Raw genomic sequence first — 21,048 nt, 5'->3', positions numbered from 1 at the left:
TAATGGTAGAAAATGACCTGGCGAATGCAGAATCTAATGGGATGAAAAGTGAGCACAAAAACCAGCCTGTTGTACTAGTAAGAAAATAAAAGTAAAGGTGGGGAAATGGGAATGATGCATTCAAGGTCCCTGTCTACCAAGAGAAAGTTCATTGAGGAAAAGCAGCAGTTTGGAACTTATGTTGCGGAAAATGGAGTCATCAGAGCAGATCTGACTGAAAAACGGGGAAAAAGAAAGGAAGTCTTTATGCAAAGCAGGATAGGAAGTAGTAGTTGTGAGAATCTGTAGATTTGTAATAGATACATGCTGAAAACTACCAGAGATGGAGAGAAGTGAAGGGAAAAATTAGAGATGGACTGCATAAAGGTGAGGGATGTTTGAAAATTGGAAATGAAGGCCATTAAATTGTGAAGATCTGAAGTGACACCAACACGGTGATAAATGTAACAGAAAAAGAGGTCAGGGAGGGGGCCTGACTAGAACTGGAACAAAGTGTTGGGGGCCTGACTAGAATTGGAAGTGTTCCACATAAACTGCAAAAAGATAGGCATAGCTAGGACTGATGTCGGTTACTGTAGGAACATCTTTTATCTGGATGAACTATGGATTTGGGAAGCTGCTCAAGGTGAGAACAAATTCTACCAAGTGGAGAACATTGGTGACTTGGGACCAGTTCAGCTGTTTGAGGAAGATGCAGAGGATTTGGACCTGGCAGGGATAAAACTCGCCCACGATGACCAAAACTTCACATTTTCAAAAATGTACTTTTGCTACTGGTGTTAGACCTTAGGGAAGTGTATATACCAGAAAATAGGAAAGTATCCACCACAACTAACACGTTGAGCAGGACAAAGATTACAAAAATACAAAAGCAAAATACTGCGGATGCTGGAAATCTGAAATAAAAAGAGAAAATGCTGGAAATACTCAGCAGGTCAGGCAGCATCTGTGGAGATAGAAACAGCATTACAAAGATTACAAAAAGTTAACTTTTTCAGATTTTATGAGACTGCAGTATGACCGATAAATTGTGTCCCAAATAAGCTGACTTTCATACCATTTAACCAAGATTTTAAATAATAGAAAAAAAACTCTGCAAGCAAATATTAATAAGTTAAATATTTGAGTATTTCATCCGAGGGCTTGATTATCATTTTTTACTCTTAGATAGTCAAGTTAGAACATGGCATTTCACCTTGAATTCCACAGAGAAATACCTCTGGTTATCTCTGCCTGAGGGATATTACTGGTCATAGCAAAGAGAGTTTGGCCAATCTGATTTTCAACCGTGGATAAGCTGCTAAGTTATAACTACGCTGATCCTCTGGATGTTTGGTATAGTACAGAGCCATCAGGAACGTTCTGCTTTCAATTATTGGCCTACACTCAAGTTAGTGAATCTCAGCGTAGGTTATTGTAGTAGTCTCGGCATCCCTAAGCTATGGAGGGGAAAAATCAGCTACGGTTTTTGATAATGATCACTATATCCAGTAGCCCATGCTGACAAATGTGCCTAGATGTGTCTTTTCTGTTTGTACCACTGGTAAATGTAAGCAAATGTATTCAGTCATTGTTTTCAAATGTATTACAATAGTTAAGCATTAAATAATGGCAGTTTTTTTGATACTACAAGGGAGCTTCAATAACCGAGTATTTAGTATGATGGTGATATTAACACAATAGAGAATAAAATCATATTTAATATAGGCTTGTTACAATTGTAAGAGTTTTCTATCAGCGTGCTCATTTAACTTTAATCTCTAATTCTTAGACTGGTGGATTTAGTTTTCCATTCCAACTTGGAATGATTTCACCTGTACAATGACATTTCAATAATGCTGCTAACAACAGTTGATAAAGTTTGGTGAATTGCAGAGGTGTATACTTTATTTTTTTTTGGGGGGGGGAATACTATCCTAAACTGGTCCTGCTTCTTTTCAGTTTAGCTGAAATGACTCAATAGTGAGTCTATTGCATCTGCATAGGCTGCCTGTGAAACAGGAATGGTGTACGTGTGGCTAGGAAAATGCAATTGCAGTCTGCTAAGCCACCCTCAGTGACAGTGCTGCTGCTGTTAATTAATTTATTTTTTAAATGTTAACATGGTAGCTAAATTGCTATATTTGCCCCTCTACCATGAACTAGAAATTAGCAACACTACTTAATGCATAGAAGGTACTCTAATAAGCTATTGAATATATTTGTCTCGAGGCAAAGTCTAAGTAACTGTTGAGAAGTTGTGGAGGTACCCCTATTTGTCAAATACATTTCATATTGAATAGCTTAATGAAAAATATTCCGTTTTTACAGCAAGTGATTTTAGTAAGAACTATGAAGTAAAGATATGCCAGTGATTTCAATGACCAAGATGGCTTTTGCATCTCTCCATAGATGTAGACCATTTATTTTGGAAATTCTTAGGTAATGTTAATAAATATCTTATAAATACTTAGTCACAGAAGGTTGTTTTGCACTATAAATTTAAACTAACCAACAAATTGTTAAAAATATGCTTCTGGAGCTGTTCTTTGTGAAAAGTGAAGAGTAATTGGAAAGTAGTCCAGTTCCTGCAATTGAAGGCTTCAAATGCAAATTGGAAAATTATCATTCTGCTATATAGACACAACTTGTGTGTTTTTTTTTAAAAAGGCCAAGATATGAACTTTGAGAATTTATAATTGGACTGTGTTTTAGGCTTTCCAATCATGAGCCATAGCAATTTCAAAGAACCTTTTGTGATTTAATTATCCTATTTGCAGGAATCTGAACTACAACAGCATCAACTTAGTAACAGGCTTGCTTATATTTTTGGCCAGGTTCTTGGAAGACTAGTTTAGTGAATTGTAGCAATCCTTTTTCACGGACAATTATTCTAACCTATTTTCCAATGAACTACTGATTAGATTTTGTTCAACTTGAAATGCAATGCAATGTTTCTCCATTTGCATGTAGGTAAATTAAGCAATGAGATGTACACAATAATAACATGTCTGTGGATGATATAAGGCTAGTATTTTTGTGTAAAGAATTAAAAATATATCCTTGGGATTGGGTGGTGCAATGGAGTAGTTGAAACACTTAGCTCCTGGTTTTAAAATGCTTAATGGCTCAAAACTGATGGGATACTTCCATCCTCCTTTAAACTGTAAGGTTGCTAATTGAAATGAGTTTTGTAATTTTTCTAGTTTATAATGGGTGTGGTTTCATAGTTCAGTACTGATGATGATAATTTGATACTAAATTAGCAATATCAGTTCAATGTAAAGAAATGGTGTTGAAAATGGAAAGGGTGGGGAGGCAACCTGAGCTCTTGAGTTTGGGATTATGGTACATTGTTGGGGACTATAGCTATAATTTTATCCAGCATAATTGTACCTGCTGTACTTAAGCAGGATGTATTTGATGCTAACTAGCTATAAAAATAATATATTCTGTTGCCCAGCATATACATACATAAATGTTATCCGCACAAAAGAAACATTGTATCCTAGGACTAAAATGCTGAACACTGAATAGATGATGATCAGATGTTAGAAATAAGTTTCCCTATTGCCTGCTGATTGTTCCATCAGTAAGCAATAAAGTGACATTAATCAGCTGACATCACAAAACTGGTCACTTACCAGCTCGTGTGTGTGCGGTAAACTCTTGGCTGCTCTGGAATGTTAAACTTTGCAGTTACTAGTCTCAAGTATAGTTGTGTCACTCCTAACCAATTAACAGTCTGAGCACATTTTCACACCATAAATGCCAGTTACCCACATTCATTTGCTGCTATCCAATATCTGTTTGAAGAAACTTTCCGAGGCTGGGTGTTTATTTAAAGTTATGTTTTCTTTAAAGAAAAAATTATGGTCTCCTTGAATGGAAAAATGAGTATAGGTTTCATTTGTAATGGTACTTCTCAGGCATTCCATTTTTAGACATCTATTTAATCTTTACCATGTAGAACAACTTGGTTAACAACTTGCATAGGATTGAAATTTTACGCCAACATGTACAGAAATGGAAGTGAATCCCTCAGATTAATGTTACAAGCTTAAATTGGAAATTAATGTTTTTGTGTAAGTTTGTTTCTGTTTGATATGATCTGATGACCTTAACTTAATTTTGTGTACAATAGTTATGCTTGACGCCAGCAAGTCAAGTATCATGTTAAGATACTTTTTTTTCCCCCAAACCAGGTTATTTAAATATGTGTACAAAGTTGTCTAGTTACTCAAAATTTAGTAATGACAATTTAAAAGATGTATTTTTCTGGATCTTTCAAAATAACTCAACCAAAGCACATCTACATTCTCTGAATTTTTGCAGTTTGATTTCATTCTTAAATCTAATTTGTGCATGACAAGTCCTCACTTCAAACTTAGTGTAAATGGCGATTGTATTCCTTTGATGTACAAATAACTTAAGATGTTTGAAAAAATTGCTGTAGCTTTTATGATATTTCTTTTTTGCAGGATATGCGTGTGTAGGTAGAAAGATTTTGGCACGGTATTCTTGTCATAACTAGTTCTCTACTTCAAGGAGCTGATTTTGAACATTTGAGTTTTCAGTGTAATGTTTTTAGTGAGATGTATTTAAACAATTTAGTTATCTTTTAATTGTGGCCTTTTCTGGAAGAAAAAAATTGCAATGCCATGTTTTATTTATATTTATTTTATTTTCACAGTTATGAGATGGAAACTGATGCAGGAACGGTGTCCAACTCTACCGGGAAAACTGGTTTCATAAACTACAAAGTAACCGCATTGAATGAAATTTTATCTACATTATGCCCTAATCATCAGAAACTTCTTACTACAATGCTAAAGTGTCTCATGCAAGAAAAAGGTGCTTCCATTGTGCATTGCAGAGATCAAAGGCCTTCACAGTGTCAAAATTCCTCATCTAATTTCAAAGAAAATAAAGCAAATGAGGAATTGTGTAATTGTAATGGAATCAGATGGTGTGAAAGTTGCTCCGTGCGAACTGTACAACCAGTTTCTTTTCCATGGGTTCCTCGCTACAGTTTCATGAAAGACCTACATTGTTTATCATGCAAAAAAGGCACTCTTGGATGTTTTACAATAATAAGTAATGGAGTTTGCAAAGAGTGTAACAAGAGCAATATATACCAGGTTTACACTGGGTCCTATAAACATTTTTCTGGATGTATTTATGCTGAAGGAGCTACCATTCAAGCTAGCAGTGAACTTCCAATTGAAGAGACCTGCAACATAGAAGCAGCAGAATCTTCTGACCTGACGTATAATGTCAAAGATTATAGTAGACCGCGAAGTCCGTCCCCTCCACCTTTATCGCCAGTAAGAACTGACGGGTTTGAAATTGATGGAATGAGCAAAACTGTTTCAGCCTTGGATGCTAATAGTATTGAACTTCTCATCACCCAACCTCCCTCTCTTTCACCAGAAGAGGATGATGATTGTGGCCCAGGGGTCTCGCACCAAACTCAGACCAAATCAAAGTTTGCAGAAACAACCCAGCAAGGAAGAGATGAATTTGAGGTAGTTGATTGTGAATTTAGTAGATCATCAGAGTCTGAGAATGATCTGGAAAAAGGTGAAAATTCTGCTTCATTTCAGGAGGTAATGGAGCGAATAAATGAAAAATTAAAATCAATAGAAGCGTCAGACGAAGGCCAAATTTTGGCCAACCTCTCCAACAGTGATTCTTACCAAGGAAATAATGGTAGTCTTAAATTGAGAGAAATTGCAACTACTTTGCTACACAACGCAAAAGTCAGTGATTATAGCCTAATGGAGTTACTTAAGCAGCATGAGGAAAACCGAATAATTCAAACTCGTTTTCGGAAACGTCAAGAAACATTAATTGCGCTGCATAATTCTCCAGACTCTCCATCATCTCGACGTCAAACAGTGCAAATAAAAAGAGACCTTGCAAATCTTGATCAGCTTTTTTTAAGTAAGAAATCAACAACTGAAAAATTTGGAAAGAGGTCAGCAAAGAGCTGCATTAAAGGTACAAGTTCACCAGAAAGAGACTATTTACTTATCAGTGAAGATTTGCAGAATGTTAACAACATAAATACACATCTTGGTTTCCCTGACCAAAGTGAAGCTGAATGTAAGAGCTTATCTGAAGAATGTGCAACAAGTGAAACTAGAGATGTGACAGTGGGTTTAAATTCATTAAAAGAGAGTTCAAACTCAGATCTGTTAAACACTCCTGAGGTACGTGAAATGAGTGTGAAGACTCCAAGGGAGAACACTGAGAAGTCAACAGCTGATCATGGTTGTAAAGAAACTCCTGTGGGCTTACAAAATTCTGAGAAAATGGATTGTAGGTCCAACATTGGCAGGGCCAAACGAAACATCCTGCCTCCAGAGAGGTTTTCCATATACATCACTGAGCCCAGAAAAATGTTCTATGCTGCCTGTCTTTCAGAACATCTCCAGCGAAGACCTATTAAGGCAAAAAAATCTGGTATGGACTGTGAGAATAGTGCTTGTGAAATGTCTAACACTGAGAGCCCCATGAAACAAGGGCTACTTAGTGAAGAGCAGGACAGCGTAGTTGTATATGAAGTGACTGAAAGTTTCGAAGTATCAACTTCTGGTCAGCCTGAGGTTCTGAAGAGCACAAATAGTAATAACATTGATAGTTCATTAGGCAATGAAGAACATACAAATGAGCCTAATTCACCTGAGGTGATGCATCACTCATCACAAGAACCAAATGAACTTATGGATCAATACAATAATAGAAAGCAAAAGACACCTACGCTGTTAAATGCTGACCCATTGGAAACTGTTTGTTCCATGGAACATAATAGTCCTGCACAACCTGATATTTGTATTGATATTTGCACTGAGGGTAACTCAAAATTTGTTGACAAGTGGGGAACTTGGGAGAATGCAGTCAACAATTTGCTTTCTAGTGCTCCTGAACCTGGAGCCACAAACATACTTGACTCTAATTCATCATTGGCAAATCTTCCATTGCAGCAAAGGTGTCTACATCATGCAATTTGTGAATGCTCAGTTCATGAGAATACTGGTTCTACCAATAAAATAGACATGGGTCAGAATTGTTCAGTTAACTACAACAGCCCCATAAAGCTCATGTTTCTCTCGGAGATAAACAGTGATAAAGGAGTTAAATATACGCTGACATCTGTAAGCTCTTCATCTAAGCTTGACACAAGCAGTTGTATTTCAAAGGTTGGTTCTGAAGAAATTCTCGTTAAAGCGCCAGAGGAAGGTAATTCATCTACTTCTGAAAGTGGTAATGCGGTGGAATATTTCCAAAGTTCTTCTGCTGAAAGTGGTAATACAGTGGGATATTTCCAAAATTCATCTGCTGAAAGTGGTAATACGGTGGAATATTTCCAAAATTCATCTGCTGAAAGTGGTAATACAAGAGAATGTTTCCAGAATTGTTCAGAAAGTTCTCCAACAACCTGTGAGGAAGTAAATTGCAATCTTAAAATTGATACACTCAATTGTAATAGTTCTGTTTGTTGCTCAAGCAGTTATACAAGAAATGATGCTGAAGTTGAAATCGCTGATCAGATGGTAGAAATAACGGTGGCTTCAAAGGAAATGGATGAATCAATTCTAAAACGAAAACCTGGTCGTCCCAAAAAACTAGGTCCACCAGTGGAAAAGCAGGTTAAAAGGCCCAAGGGCAGACCACCTAAACCTAAAGTAGAGTTATCAGAACCTGTTGAGTGTACAGCTGAAGCTCCAGATACTGAAAAATTCAGTACATCATATCCACCTTTCACAGATGATAGCCGTAATATTAGAATTACAGTTGTCTATGGAAGATCAAGAAGATTCAAAAGATTTGTGTCTGAGAATGATAAAATTGTAGCAAATAATCACCTTACAAATACTAATGACAGTGATTTGAAGCAAATAGAAGAAATTGCACCGGGCTCTGCTGCAGAGGAACTGGAAGGCAAACTGGATGGTTCTGCATCTTCACTGACTGAAAGTGAATATGGATATGATTTAGTTAGGCCCATAAAAGATAAAACTGTTTCACTTCATACCAGTGGAAATGCTATTTGTCAAAATAGTAAGCCTACAGCTGTTAAAACTTACAAAGGTGGACAACGAAAACCTGGGCGTCCTGCAAAAGTGAAGATTTCAGGTATATCTGTAACTGTTGATGCAGTATCACCTCAGGAAAGAAAAGTCTGTATTAATAGTGTATTACCTCCATTAGACCAAGAGTCTCCGCCTTCAAATAAATTATCTGCAGATACACCTATCAAAGACTGTGATTTATATAAAGAGTCTTCTGTAAGAATTCAAAATGATTGTGAAACAAGCTCAAAAGAAAGTGTTGGTGAGAAGAAAGTAAAATCTGCCCTACCTTTGAGGCATTCTGTTAGAATTAGACAGCCATCTCTGTACTTCCTGCATTCCTTCGCAAACTCCTGTTCATTTTCTCAAAGTAGTGCCTTGGTACGTAAATCTCGGAAGCTGCTTTTAAACAAAGCAGGGAATGAACTTGCTAAAAGCAGAAAGTTGGGTATTAAAATGGTATCTGAGAATATCACCACAAATGTTACATCAGAGAGTAATGAGGAAACCAAGAATGAAGTAGCTGAATTTGACTCTGGTTTTGAAATGTCAGCAGATCCAATTTTTATATCAAACACTTCACTCAGGTGGTGGCACACCTCCACTTCAAAACAAAGTTTACAGGAGGAACTTGACATGAGATTTGAACAGATAAACAGTGGTTGGCTTCCTGTTGATGCTGCAGAACTGATGATTACTTCTGGCAAAAGAAAATATCCAATTCAGTTAGAAGGAGTAACCAAATCGGTGATGGTTGCAGATGATGATGAGCAGGTTCAAATTTCTCCTATCCAAATGTTGTTTCAACAAAATTGTAATATGGATAAAATTCATGCATGGTTTATGCAAACAACAGAAACTCACTCTTTATCCATTGTAAGAAAAGAAAACGCACGTGATCCTATTGAAGTTCTGAATGCTAAAGGAACTATAGCAGCAGGAAGTCAAGTTGATATCTGCCCAAGCCCTCAGGCAGAACATTTGAAAAAGCACCTTAAAAAATTTGCACTAGAATCCCCTATAAGACCAAGAAGGCATTTCCGACTGTCAAACAGAATGTCCAAGTTTAAAGTCTTTAAAGCTAAAAGGAGGCTTCTGGTAGAACACAACAAAATTGTTTGCTGTAAACCACAACATTCAAGCCACAAAAAAATGTCTCACCATCACAGAGTTCAGTACAAACAATGGAAGTCTGTTTGGAAATGTGTAAATGGAAATCCACAATACCAAAGTCTGAAACAAGAATCTGTGAACATTGTAGAAAGCAAAAACAGTCAAAAAACTGAGCTTGAAATAAATAGCTTTCCATCTGAAAGAGAGCCTGTATTACTGCCCAATGGAAAGGAAAATGAAAATCAAGATAAACTTACATCTGTAAATAACCTAGGTGCTGGTTTATCTGGTTGTGCAGATGTACAGACCTTAAATTCAACAAACAAATCCAAATGCAACAAAACAGAAAAACTACAAAGTACTGCAAAACATTCAGAACAAGAAGTATCTGTTGTGGGGGGGCAACAAAAAGACACTTTCAGAAATGGAAACTGGAAACTGGGGAATTTTAAAGAGTGCAGGGTATTTCTAAGGAAGATCAACTCTCTGGATCAGAGCCATTTCAGAAATTATGGTGCTTGGCAACAGTCCAAAAATAGCTCATTTGATATTAAAGGCACAAGTAACCTTCAGAGGTACACTGAAGAAAATAGTGGTCCATACAGTGAAATAAATGTCCCTGCTGATTATGCATTTGAAACACAAAGCTTAAACTCTGCAGGTCATACTTTATGTGAACTAAAAAGGAAGAGAAAGCACAAAGAAAGGACAAGTAATGAGAATGGGCTTAGCAGTTCACCATCTAAAAAAGTTAAGCACTTTGCTAGCGGGCAGTCAATGCCCTGCCAAGTTGACAGCGATCACTTCCCTTCATTGGGTAGCAAAAGTAACCCAGTAGATGAAATGAGTTCACAAAAGGAAAATGCAGAAATGGTGAAGACTAATGCAGGGAAAAGAAAAAGACATACAGGTGTGAACACAGATGCAACATTGGTGAAGAGGATGAGACGATCATCTGTTGAACAAAGATTGTCATATAATCAATTACAGTTCCAAATAGGTAAGATTAAACTATTGGAAAAGATTTATTAATATGATTAGATTGATTTCTCTGCCATTCTCCATCCAACCTTTATTCATTGGGAGGCCCTAAGTTATGGCCCTAATATGGTGACATAAAAAGAGATTATGGTATACAAACAAATGCTACTGAATATAAAAATACAATGATTGCTTATCTACTGGCACTTCGCCATCATTTTGCACCCTCTCAGTGTATGCGTTGTTCTGTAATGGCAAAGGAGGCCAATAAAGCCATTTGCATCTTGATTCAATAGACTAGTCATAAACTTCTTTTAAATTCACTGCGTTAGACTAGATGGCTGGCATGAAACAATACATCATTTGCTACCAAGACTGGGCTGGAGTGGGTTAGACATGACTTTTCACCTCTGGGTTCAAATCTTGCTCACTGGTGGGATGAAAGTTTCCTCTGACTTCTGACTGTATGAGTTTGGACAGTCTCAATCCAGTTCTTAGTGGGCCTGGGTCTACAGCACAAAACTGGCACTAATTGGCTGCGTCACTGAGGCCATAGGATGGCTGGTGTGGGAAATAGAAAAAATTGTCATACTAGTGCAATAGTTGGTCTTGGTTGTATTGGACATGAAGCCAGGGTGGATGCCCAGTGTATTGTCCTCGGTTGGTATGGCTTTCCACCTACAGAAAAGGATATTGAGACATGGTCAGATAAAGTGTAATTTGGAGCTCAGGAGGGTGCAACCATTGACAGTTTATATATATTTAAAGAAGACAGCTTGTGAGCCATGTCTGAAGGTTTTATGGTAATGGTGCTTGATCTCATGAAATGCTTGTGTGATGGAAATACCCCACTGACAATCCAAGAATGTGCATTCTGCTTACTTCTTTTCAATGCTGGACTTGGTTTCTTGTGTGTGGATTTTACTGTGTTTAAATTTAAAAATATGATTCATTCTTGTTTACTTTGGTTAACTGTTTTTCCCTCTTATATAAAAAAAAAAGGTGCGTGTTCCCTTGATGAATGGATATATACTTAAAAGGGAAAATTTTGCAAGGCAATGGAGAAAGAGCAAGGGAATAGGACTAGCTATAAAGAGCCAGCAAGATGGGATGAATGGCCTCCTTCTGTGCTGTATGATTCTATAAATATTCCATCTCCAAAGATAACCAAATAAAACTCTATTTATCCATTACTATGTTAAACCTTGGTTCCTTTCCCCCACACAACCCACCAATACACAATGTACCTTTCTCCCCCTGCTTAAAGAAATCGTATCATTGGTGGGACCAGTTCTGGGGCAGGAGGGCCCTGTCCAAGATGGATGGGTTGCACTTCAGGGCTGGGACCATTGTCCTTGCAGGGGGATTAACTAGTGTTGTAGGGGAGAGTTTAAACTAATTTGGCAAGGGGAACAGCACCAGGATGAAGCATTAGAGAGGAGATACAAGATGCACAGAGGACTGGGAGAGACGAACCGTATTAGAATAAAGAGTAGTTCAGAAATAGGAATCAGACGGGGCGAAGTTCAAGGCAGACTAAGATGGCTTTAGAGTGCATGTGCGTAAATGCACAGAGCATGGTAAATAAGGTTAATGAGCTGCAGGTACAAGTAGCTACATGGGATTATGATATAGTGGCAATAACCGAGACTTGGCTCAAACAAGGGGAGGAATGGGCTCTTAATATTCCAGGCTGCAAGGTATTCGGGAAAGATGGGGAAGAGAAAAAGGAGGGGGGGTGTCAGTATTGATCAAAGATACCGTTACCGCACCAGAAAGGGATGACGTACTTGAGGGTTCAAAGACAGTATCTATTTGGTTACAATTAACGAACAATAGAGGAGCTATTACACTGCTGGGTGTACACTACAGGCCACCAAATAGCAGATGTGCAGGGATATTGCAGAAAGGTGCAAGAACTTCAGAGAAGTGATAATGGGCAACTTCAATTATCCTAATCTAGATTATGGAAATAACCAGTGTAAAGAGCAAAGAGGGGGAGGAATTCCTGAAATGTATACAAGAGAACTTTCTTGATCAGTATGTTTCCAGACCAATGAAGAGGGAAGCAGTGCTAGATCTAGTTCTGGGGAATGAAGTGGAGCATGTTTCAGTGGGAAAGCTTTTGGGAAACAGTGATCATGATATCATTAGGTTTGCAGAAAAGGATGAGGAAAAATCAACTGTGAAAATACTCAACTGGAGGAGGGCTAATTTCAGTGAGTTGAAAAGGGACCTGGCCCAGGTGGATTGGAATCAAAGATTGACAGGTAAAACAGTAAATGAGTAATGGGAGGCCTTCAAAGAGGAGACGGCTCGGGTACAGACTAGACCCATTCCCACAAGGGGGAAAGGAAGGGCATCCAAAGCTAGAGTTCCCTGCATGACTAAAGATATAAGCCCAGATTTTGCGTCAGCGGTGAAGGGACAGCGCTCACCACTGACCTCCAAGAAAGCTGCCCACAAAATTAATTTTTGTTATTTTAAAAATCGATGATGGAATTCCATCATGGAATGGAGGGAATGATGCCCACACTTGTAAAATTAGATTTTATGGGCCAGAAAGGTTGTTCAGTAATTATGACTTAGTACACCATTAAAAACACAGTTACACCTCATTCAACAAAGCTTAGCTTTTTCAATGGTTTTTACAGCGAGAACAGTGCATAAAAAATTGAAGTTCATGACAAATCACTGATTCTGTGTTGATTGCATCTGTGAAGACTGCACTGGTACACCCTGTGGAGGAGCAGGGTATCTCTGACAGCAACTTCCGGATTTCCGCGTTTAATTGCACATGTGCTGACATCAGAAGTTGCTGTCGGGTTTACACAGTAATGATGGTGAACACTGACTGTTTTGCCGTCATTACAACTGCAAATTCCGGGCCATGGCGATTAAAATGAAACACAAAAAGGAGACCTATGATAAATGTCGGGTTCATAATTCAGTAGAGAACCAAGCTGAATACAAAAAGTACAGGGGAGAACTGAAAAAGGAAATAAAAGAAGCAAAGAGAGTGTATGAGAATAGATTAGCGGGTAACATAAGAACCCAAAAGTCTTATAAACATATAAATAATAAAAGGGTAGTCAAGAGAAGGGTAGGGCCAATTCGGGACCAAAAACAAGATTTTCTTGAAGACCTCCTCTTGAAGATCAACATATAATTCACACTGCATCACACCTGCACGTGAATACATTAAAATGGGAATAGAGAAACATCTGCTTCTATGCCACACAGGCAACCTACACATAGGGCAGGATTTTCATTGGGCTGTGGAGGTGTATGGGGGGTTAAAATCCCGAAATTGGGGGTCCCGACACCATCCCGTCCCCAACCCGCCTCCATGCCAGTTTCAAAGGAGGCGGGTACCCGCCCCGCACTGGGACCCACCTCCCCAAGGCGGGAAGGTGATTAGTGCCAATTAACTGCCTGTTAACAGGTAATTAACAGGCAGTTTTTAGCCTAATCCCTATTTTCATTGGTGAAATGTGGGATTCCCGACGGCTGCAAACCATGCCAAGTTAGAGGAGGCGGACCGTCGGGATGAAGGGCTTGGAGGGGTCGAGACGTCCGGTGTTCAGGTGAGTGATGGGTGCATGAGTACAAAGGTAAGTGTGTTTGGTGTGTGTAAAGTGTTTAAAGAAGTTTTACTTACAGCCTTCCTTCCTTCAGGTCTCGGGAGTCCCTCATCTCACCGGCACAGAAAGCAGAATAGCTGTGAGCTGTCAAAAATTGCAACATTCAGCTTTCTGTTCCGGGGAGATCTCTAAATCATCCTGACAGGAAGGAATTAACTTGGAGTACAGATTGTCAGTGTTTGACAGCTTCAAACAGCTGTGAAACACTGATATTTCATCTGTCAAAAGGTCTTGACATGAAATTTCAATCTGTGACGTCACCTGTTGCCGGGTGGCCCTTAATTGGCCTGCTGAGCCCGCTGGGTGGGCTCAACAAGGTCAATGAAGTCAAAATCGCGTGGGTTGGCTAGAACTCGATGGAGGCGGGACTACAACCCCAAAAGTTGTAGTCCCGACTCCTCAATGAAAATCCAGCAGTCTCAAGATTTTGAATCAAGCATGGTTAAGGTTCTACATGTGTACTTTGCATTTGTCCATGAAAGAACAAATTACAAGAAGACATTAATAAACTTGCAGAATGGGCATATAATTGGCAAATGAATTTCAACATAGGTAAGTGTGAGGTATTACATTTTGGTAAGAAAAATAAGGATGTCGCGCATTACTTAGAAAATAATCGAAATGGGGCAGAGGAGCAAAGCGTTCTGGGAGTACAAATACATAAATCACTAAAAGTAACGACGCAGGTTAATGCTATAAAAATGCAAACCAAGCACTAGGGTTTATTTCTAGAGGGATAGAATTGAAAAAGAGAAGTTTACTTCTATCGAACCTTGGTTAGACCACACTTGGAAAACTGTGTAGAGTTCTGGTCGCTATATTGTAAACGGAGTGACTGCTACCAACAACCAAAAGCATGGGCCCAGATACTCCGATCGCAGGCCTCCCGCGGGCAGAGGACTGCGATCTGGAAAAATCTGCGCCCTTACCTGAGGGCTCCCGGGACGCGCACAAGTCCGATGCTGGGCCTCTCCAAACTGCAAGTGCGCAGGGCCCATGTATCCCAGAGGCGCAGGTAGTTTGCAGCGTCCCTGGGATCACGTGGGCCATGGGGAGCCAATCACAGAAGGAAATCTCCCTTCATACATTTGACAGGAAGACCTGTCAAATATATGAATGGAGATCACCCCCAAAACATAGTAAAACTTTAAATACATTTTTTTTTTATCACATTTTTAAAATGACTTGAAATTACAATAAATTAACTATTTTAAACAAAAATTTAAATTTTTGAAAAAAGTAATTAAAGTTTTTTACAGGGCTAAAAAAATTTAAAGTATTTTTAAATGATAAATCAGTGAATTTTTGAAAAAACTTTTTTCAACTCATATCCTGGTAAAAGCAGGCCTTACGCCTGCTTTTACCAGGCGCAAGAATTGTAAGGGTTTTCTGCGGGCGAAGGGTCTCCAAAAAGGGGAACTATCCGCCCGCAAAGGCCCTTCTCCTGGGCAGCCGGAGGATCTGTCGCGCTTTCTTGCCAGATCGGAAATGCCGGTTTCCAGCGCATGCGCAGTGCATGCCTGAAACCGGCATTTCCGATGTCCCTACGGGTGGGTACACAGCGCGTACCCACCCGTAGGGATTGGAATATCTGGCCCATGATGTTTCTGCTTTTTAAAAACCAGCCCAATCCCTTCCCGGCTTTTTTTAACGAGCCCGCTCCCTTCCCGGCTTTTTTTTAATGAGCCCGCTCCCTTCCTGGCTTTTTAAAATTTTTCTTAACAAGCCCGCTCCCCAGCTTTTTATAAAAAAAAATTTTTAATGAGCCCGCTCCCGTAACAAACTGGAAGCGCACATGCGCAAAACGCTTACAAAATATTTACAAGGATGATGCCAGAACTGCGAGATTATATCTATCAAGAAAGGATGAACAGGCTGGGCCTCTTTTCTCTTGAAAAGAGAAGGCTAAGAGGTCTTTAAAATTATGAAAGGTTTTGATAGAGTGGATACAGAGAGAATGTTTCCACTTGTGATGAAGAGCAAAACTAGAGGCCATCAATATAAGATAGTCACCAAGAAATCAAATAGGGAATTCAGAAGTAACTTCTTTACCCAGAGAGTGGTGAGAATGTGAAACTTGCAACCACAGGGAGTGGTTGCGGCGAATAGTATAGATTCATTTACGGGGAAGCTAGATAAACATGAGGGAGAAGGCATTAGAGAGTTATGCTGTTAGAGATAGATGAGGAAGGATGGAAGGTGGCTCAAGTGGAGCATAAACTCCGGCATGGACTAATTGGGCCAAATGGCCTGTTTCTGTGCTGTATATTTTATGTAATTCTATGTAAAGAGGATGCTGCCAATGTCACAGTAAAGGAGCAGGTAGTAGAGAAATGGGTAGACTAAAAATAGAAAGGAGATACTAAAAAGGTTGGCAGCACTCAAAGTAGAAAAGTCACCCACTCTGGGTGGGATGCATCCTAGGTTACTTAGGGAAGTAAGGATGGAAATTGTGGAGGCTCTGGCCACAATCATCTTATCCTCCTTGGATATGGGAGTAGTACCAGAGGATTGCAAATGTTATAACCCAATTCAAAAAAAGGCGAGAGTGATAAACTCATCAACTGCAGGACAATCAGCCTAATGTCGGTGTTGGGGAAACTTTTAGAGACATTAATCTGGGACAAAATTATTTGGCACTTGGAAAAATATGGGTTGATAAATGAAAGCCAAATGTTAAAGGCAAATCGTGTTGGCTAACTTGATTGAGTTCATTGATGAAGTAACGAAGAGCAGACTTTCAAAGGGGAATTGATAAAGTACCACATAATATACTTGTTAGAAAAAATGAAGCCCATGGGATTAAAGGGGCATTGGCTGTGTGGATACAAAATTGGCTAGGGGACAGAAAGCAGAGAGTAGTGGTGAAGTTATTTTTCAGACTGGAAGGAAATGTGCAGTGGTGTCCCTTGGGTCGGTACTGGGAGCACTGCTCTTTTTGATATATATTAATGACCTGGACTTCGGTATACAAGGCATAATTTCAAAGTTTGCAGATGACACGAAACTCGGAAACGTAGTAAATAGTGAAGAAGATAGTCGCAGACTTCAGGAGAACATAGGTAGACTGGTGAAATGGGCAGACACATGAGATGAAATTTCACGCAGAGAAGTGTAAAGTGATTAATTTTGGTCGGAAGAATGAGAGGCAATATAAACTAAATGGTACAATTTTAGATGTGTTCAAAATCACGAATGTTTTTGATAGAGTAAATAAAGAGAGACTGTTTCGAATGGCAGAAGGGTCGTTAACCAAAGGACACAGTTTAAGGTAATTGGCAAAAGAACCAGAGGCAACATGAGGAGAAACAAATTTACGCAGCGAGTTATTATGATCTGCAATGCACTGCTTGAAAGGGTGGTGGAAACAGATTCAAAAATAACTTTCAAAAGAAAATTTGATAAATACTTGGAAAAATTTACAAGGCTATGGGGAAAGAGCAGGGAGTGTGACTAATTGGATAGCTCTTTCAAAGAGCCAGCACAGCAACTATGGGCCGAGTTGCCTCCTGTGCTGCAACATTCTATGATTCTATGTGGAGTATTTAATTATCTCAATCTACCTCTATAATTCAGTTCTCAGCCAGGTATTTATCCAGTTCCTTTTTAGAGGATTTGACACAGTAGCAACTGCTTTTGTTGAGAATCTTTATCCAAATCTTTACTATTGTGTGGGCAAAACATTGTCCTGTCTCTAAACTCACTTGAGTCTTGTTAATTTTGTGCCTGTGGCATCGCAGTCCAAGTCAAATAACCGAACCAAAACAGTACACCTTCATCTTATAAATGTTTTCTGTTTCTAATATCCAAATGCATTACCTTACATTTATCTACATGTACCATTCTTCAGCCCTAATGATGTGCACTGTCTAGGTTCACACTTAACCTGTCCAAAGGCCAGTGTTTATCAGAGGCTTGGAGAACCTATGTAATAACTACCTTCAGACAGGAAAGGAATAGATTTGGGGGAGTATAAGAAAAGAAAAATCATCAATTGTCAGGTCCATTAAACAATATCACTAAGGAATATCACAGAAATCAAGCATTTGGTAGCCAATTTTAAGGCTACCTTGGTCATCAGAGAAAACATAATTGTTTAATCTGCATTTTGTCACCTCTTTTAGCTTTCTTGGTCAAATGAAGCAAAAGGATCATTGTTCACAAATGGGCTGCTGAGTACAGAGAAATCATAGTACAGTACAATAATAAAAAATCCTGATTTCCCCTTTAGGATTCTTTGATCAACCCATGTTAAATGAAGTCAGCTTCATTTGAAGAATAAAAAATTAATAGGTAAAGCCCTTTGCTAGGATTGAAATGTTTGAATGACACTGGAAAGTTTATGTACAGAGATATTTTGGCATGTTGTAATTTTTTTTAATTTTTATATATAGGAAACTCAAGTTGATGCAGGATTATACTTTAACAATGGATGGCTGGAATTAAACAATACATCATTTGCTACCAAGACTTGGCACATCTTATCATAAATTTGGGAATTTTAAGAAGAAAGCTATCTTCTCTCACTCAGAATCTAATTAGTGCCTTAATATTCAGCCTACTGATTCAGGTTGAATGTATGTAGCAGTATCTTTTGTGTTTGCTGCTTTGTAGCCAAAACCTGAAGTTGTGCGAACAATATTGTAGATATCAAAGGTTGCACTAATATTTTTTGTACATAAAATCTTCTTTCTCTCGTGCTTGCTGCCTTGCAAGAACCTGTTAAATATCTACAAATTAACATTCCTTTAGGTTGCTACTAGATCTCATACATGTACTTAACAAAAGCATTAATTGTTTAACTATTCATCCTTTTTATAATCTTTTCTGTTCAAAGTTTATTTGCACCAAGCACAGTACAGTTGCAATGCATTAAGGGTTTATAAGACTTTTTTTGGAAGGGAAATGATTGTGCGCGACTTATTTTTATTGTCCATGTTTTGGAAACCAGGGCACTTCAATTATTGTAATCATTTTACATTACACTTTACTCACCTTTTGTGTATGTTCTGTGTTGTAAATGTTTTTATGAATTTGTATCCTTAGTGGCTGGTTTGATAAGTTTTTTAAAGTTTTAAACAGTTTAAATTGTGCTTTTATGGAAACAGTTCTTGCTGCAGGAGTAAAACTACCTCAAACAGTTAAGCGATGGTCTAGTCTAAACCTTTTTTTGTGGAGGATGGGGATCCATCGATAGTGTGTGTAGACAGTGATGGTACCTGCACCATTTTGTTGCAAGTCTCAACAGCAATTACTTGGTAGCCGGCTTGAAAAAACAACCATCTTGGTCCAAGTACACAATATCGACCTATTTTGCCAAGCACTCTTCCTCTGTGACATTTAACTCAGGGAAATTAAAACGTGTGCTTTGTTTCCAGATTATTTAGTCTGGGTAGAAGTGCCCTGTGGTAAAATGTTACTATTCTGAATGTGATCACGTGTAGAGCAGAATCTGTCTGCAGGGTATGTTTACAGCCATGGGCAGCTCACTTGTTCACTGCCCAATCAGCTGTAACTGTTTTTGAAGTCCTAAGTTGCTGTACAGTATTTTTCACTGTTTCTTAACTTGAATGAATTTTTTTGCTTGGTGATAAAATAAAAAAAATCATCTTTCATCTTTTTTTGTTTACTTTTCTGTATAATCCCATATATTCCCAGGTGAAATTAAGTTACTGGTTTTCTGTTGTTTCTGGATCCCATTACTTAGTCCTTTTCTAAGTAGTTTATATGCTACATATTTGTTTTTGAGTTATTGTCCATAATTATTTTTCTGACTAATGACACAGGATAAACCCCCTCAAAAAAGCCAGACAGTATTGTCTACCAAAAGACCATGAGTACCATTATTTAGATCTATGTTGTAGACCCAAGCAGATTGCCTCCTTCCTTGATGTCAGGCCAACCCTATACTTTGTCTGTTCAATTAGGAATTTAGGCATTTTTTTGTTGAATGCTTATAATTGTGTATATAATTTCCCCTCCTTGACTGCCCTCCCGGAAAGCTCCTGCTTCCATGTTGTATCTTCCTATCAGTGGCTGTGGGAGGTCAAACCTTAGCATTGTTTTTTTTTATTTGTTCATGGGATGTGGGTGTCGCTGGCAAGGCCAGCATATAGTGCCCATCCCTAGTTGCCCTTAATTGTAACAGTAGCCTTTTCCTCTCCTCTTCCCTACCCCTTGCCCGCCCCCCCCCCCCAATCCCAGATGAAAACAAGAGGAGCTCACTAACGTTCTTATAGCTTATTGCTTTTAGACTTGGAGCTATCCTTGGTGCCCTTTCTAAAACCTATGAACAATTGTAAAGGAATCAGTGGCCCCAAACTACACAACACTATGTGTGATCTCAGTAGTGCTGTAAAGCATTATATATGGACTTCATAAATCTGCCTATGCAACCCAACAGACTATCTGCCACCCAATGCTGAAGATGTCGGTGTTTGATTATTACACTCAAGTCTGTTGGTCCACTACCTTTAATAATATTCTTGTCACTTGCTATTTTTTGCACAGGTGTGCATTACCTTGCTTGCCACTAGTAAATGCTGTTTGCCATGCATTTATTTATTTGATTTTGTAAATGTCTTTGAATGATATTACTTTCTACAGAACATCTTGATTTCTCGTGCAATTTAATGTTCTCAGCAAAATTAGACATTCCACTTGCAGTACACTAATTGAGTATTTAATAGATTATGAACAGTGAGAATCCAACAGCTGGCCCTTGGGGAGCTCTGTGGTCTCTGTGGCCCAATTAAACTTCCATTAATACCTAATCACTGTTTCCTACTATTTAATATTTCATTAACTTAAACATCCTGAATGCCATCAGTTTTTGCTTCCATTTTAACAGTAGGCTTCTTCTAAGGGACCTTAGCAAAGACTTTTTTCCCTCACCAATTATCTCTCCTCTCCAGGGTATTGGACTCCTGGTCAGGATACAGTTCACATTCTCTCAGATGCCTTGCCCAAGAGCCCATTCTTCATATTTAAGCCTAGATTCTGAATGATGAAAGGTAATTACAATGAAGGGAGGGTGATGGAGGCAGCACAGCTGTATGAATCTTTTCCTCACCTGAACACCAAGGTCACTGAAGAGTAATCAGATGTTTTTTTGTCCCCTTTCTCCCTAACCCAAGGGTGATTGGAGCCAACTGCAGTGGTAACTGCATAGAGCAGGCATCAAACCTGGGACCTTCTGCTCTGCATAGCTGCTGTTGTATTGGGTTTAGTGGCCGTTAGTTCCCGCTGCACTG

At 38.8% G+C, this 21,048-nt stretch overlaps 1 protein-coding gene across 5 annotated transcripts in view; it reads left to right on the top strand.

Annotated features, from left to right (window-relative positions):
• The window catches only part of LOC147123132 (uncharacterized), a 162,857-nt gene extending 143,445 nt beyond the window's left edge, over positions 1 to 19,412 (top strand). For all 5 annotated transcript variants that reach the window (XM_085967025.1, XM_085967016.1, XM_085967035.1 and 2 more), the window contains 2 exons: positions 4,673 to 10,170; positions 18,190 to 19,412. In XM_085967025.1, coding sequence (XP_085823151.1) covers positions 4,673 to 10,170; positions 18,190 to 18,203 — 5,512 coding nt within the window. In that variant the 3' untranslated portion in view covers positions 18,204 to 19,412. The remainder of the gene's footprint in view (positions 1 to 4,672; positions 10,171 to 18,189) is intronic.
• Positions 19,413 to 21,048: the final 1,636 nt, after the last annotated feature.

Source organism: Somniosus microcephalus, chromosome 2 (genome assembly GCF_052327205.1).
Source record: "Somniosus microcephalus isolate GS21.2 chromosome 2, FLI_Smic_1.0, whole genome shotgun sequence".
Taxonomy (NCBI): Eukaryota; Metazoa; Chordata; class Chondrichthyes; order Squaliformes; family Somniosidae; genus Somniosus; species Somniosus microcephalus.
This window is presented reverse-complemented; position numbering and strand designations above follow the sequence as displayed.